The sequence below is a fragment of the Nannospalax galili genome, unplaced genomic scaffold (assembly GCF_000622305.1).
Source record: "Nannospalax galili isolate Female #2095 unplaced genomic scaffold, S.galili_v1.0 scaffold11, whole genome shotgun sequence".
In the NCBI taxonomy this organism is placed as follows: domain Eukaryota; kingdom Metazoa; phylum Chordata; class Mammalia; order Rodentia; family Spalacidae; genus Nannospalax; species Nannospalax galili.
Genome location: NW_008330735.1, coordinates 6,152,343 through 6,155,254, shown reverse-complemented (window position 1 = coordinate 6,155,254; position 2,912 = coordinate 6,152,343). Strand labels below are relative to the sequence as shown.

At 40.3% G+C, this 2,912-nt stretch overlaps 1 protein-coding gene across 4 annotated transcripts in view; it reads right to left on the bottom strand.

Annotated features, from left to right (window-relative positions):
• Prrg4 (proline rich and Gla domain 4) overlaps positions 1-2,912 on the bottom strand; it is a 31,411-nt gene continuing 28,499 nt past the window's right edge. For all 4 annotated transcript variants that reach the window (XM_008851506.3, XM_008851499.3, XM_008851512.3 and 1 more), the window contains exon 6: positions 1-1,579. In XM_008851506.3, the coding sequence (XP_008849728.1) occupies positions 1,351-1,579 (229 nt within the window). In that variant the 3' untranslated portion in view covers positions 1-1,350. The remainder of the gene's footprint in view (positions 1,580-2,912) is intronic.

The window sequence follows — 2,912 nt, the reverse complement described above, 5'->3', positions numbered from 1 at the left end:
TTTATTAAACAGTAACACCCACACAAATGCAATTCCATTGGATGCTAACCCTGCTTGCTGAGTTTTAGATGTACCAACATTATGCTATAAACATCACATGGAAAACATGCAATGAATTGTTCAGATTTAACCTGTATAATGCCATATGCCAATCAAAATAAAATGAGCAATAAATATTACTTAGTATAAAGTTTATTCACACATATAAAAAGTAAATGTAACAGAACAGTCATTAAAATAAAATAATTATGCTTTAGGAAAGCTATACATTAAAAAAAACGGATTACTCTTTCTAGATAATACAAATACTGATGTGTTCATACTAGATTAAACTAAACTGTTAAGGAAACATTTTTAAACAAGAAAACATGGAAGAAACACAGTTCAGACGACTGAAGGCATCAACATATGGCATGCATGTTCCTTTTTTAAAAAATGTTTCTTTAAAGAAATTTTAAAATTGAATTTATTTATTTTGTGGGGGTAGATTAGATGGTGGGTATACACAATGCACCACACAAATGTGGAGGTCAGAGTACAACTTTCAGGAGCTTGTTTTCTCCTACCACATGGGGCCCAGGGATTGAACTCATAGTCAGTCTTGGCAGGTGACTTTACCCACTGAGCTGGCCCATTATTTTAAATTTTTTAATTTGGTGTTGGAGATCATGAGCTATTCCCTCATCTCAATCTAAGATTGGTTTGTTTGGTTTTAGTTTTTGTTGTTTTGAAAGGACGTCTCATTCCTAAGCCGTTCTGGAGCTCATTCTGTAGCTGGCCTTGAAACTGCATCAGTCCTCCTGCCTCAGTCTCCCAATTTACTGGTATTAGAGATATGAACCAACATGCCCAAGTTCAAATCCAATCTTTAAAAAAAATTACAGAAATATCATAATGTATAATGTCATCTATAACATTACAAATCAAATAATAACTAGTAAAAATTTAATTCATACTCAAAAGAAAAACACAATATGATATTGAACAGGTAAGCATTAGTAAATCTCTTGGCATTAAAATTCTCTTGTGCAAAGCTGGACATGGTGGCACATGCCTTTAATCCCAGCACTTGAGGGGCAGAGGCAGATCCCTGTGAGATTGAGGTCAGCCTGGTCTACATAGTACTTTCTAGGCAAGGATATGGAGTTAAAAGTCTCTTATCAAGCTAATGATGGTCAAGTTCAGGTCTAAGGTGCAAGCAGAATTATAGGGTAGTTTCCTTCTGTGCATATTGCTCCTTTATTCCTTGCAGTTTGTCATCAAAAGCTGGACAGGCACATCGTTTTTGTTTTGGGGAGAACAAATCACCCAAATGACATGAATGCCATATAGCAAGATGGCAAGATGCACTTAGTGAGATGGTAGTGACATAGATTTTTTAAATACCCTAAATCCTTTTGCTGGCCCAGGATATGGTGGTGGTGGCGAAACATTGTGTTTTCTGGTCAATGCTACTGCCTGTTCATAGGAAGGTAGTCCTGTGTCCTCTGAAGATGATGATGGAGACAAGACAGCCTCTTCAGGCCTTCTAAAAATGATGGAAGGTGTGTGCCTATTTCTAGTGTAGACAGCTGAAGAGCTAGAAAGAAAGAAAGAAAGACAATATTTAGGTCTAGAAAAGGTAAACATTTGGGTTAAGATGGTGGCATTAAAAATTCCACTCCACAGGAAGAAACTCAAACTTGGTACTGTAAATCTTGCCAAGAACCCATGGCTGGGGAGCTCACAGGCCCCAGGGGTGAGCCTACTATTATTTTGCTAAATGGACTGCCCTCTAAATTCATATCTTGCTACCCATAGATTAGTGCAGCTCCCTGACCACATCAAAGAAATTTCTTTGTGAAGTAGATAGTGTTTAACTCAGAAACTCACAACTGCTTAAAGTGTAGAGAGTAAGTGTCTATGGTGTACTCAGCCACAAATGGGATATCTATATAACATCCTCTTTCTCCAAGGCTCAGGGATCACTGAGAAAGAGGGGGTGGAAAGATTGTAAGAGCTTAAGAGGTCAGGGAGGATGGGAGCAAAACAGTGTCTTTTGGACATGACAAAACCCCTACACTCATGAACTCACAACAGCTGTGGTTGCTTGCATAAGACTTGTATAAGATCAAGCCAGTCAACATTCCAGCACAGAGTAGGCAGGGGTTCATGAGATCATACCCCTAACTGAGGAGCTATTAATAGTTGATAGCTTCTAGACTCGGTTGACCATGCTCCAGTGGATGGTCTCACACCCATGAGTTTATGGGTAGCACAAATGGTGAATTATTTTTTAAAAAGGAAATGAGCCAGGTGTGGTGGCACATGCCTTTAATCCCAGCACTTGGGAGGCAGAGGCAAGCAGATCTTTTTGAGTTCAAGGCTAGCCTGGTCTATATAGTGAGTTCCAGGCCAGTTGGGGCAACAGGGAGACCCTGTCTCAAAAATACCCCCCCCCCAAAAAAAGGAAATGAAGATGGGGGATCTGGGAAGAATTAAAGGGAGAAGTGGGGGGTGAATATGTATGAATGTGTGAAATTCTTAAAGAATTAATAAAATACTCTATTAAAAATTTCTAGGGGATGGGGCTGGAGAGATGACTCAGTGGTTAAGAGCACTGACCTTGCACAGGACCCGGGTTTGATTCCTAGCACCCACATGGTGGCTACGAACCATCCTTAACTCCAGTTCCAGAGGAATCCAAAGCCCTCTTCTGATCTCCATGGCATTGCACAACACAGATGCACTTACATACACGCAGCCAATACACTCATACACATAAAATAATAAATAAAGCCGGGCATGGTGACACATGCCTTTAATCCCAGCACTTGGGAGGCAGAGGAAGGTGGATCTCTGTGAGTTCAAGGCCAGCCTGGCCTACATAGTGAGTTCCAAGACAGCTGGGGCTACAGGGAGACCCTGCTTCA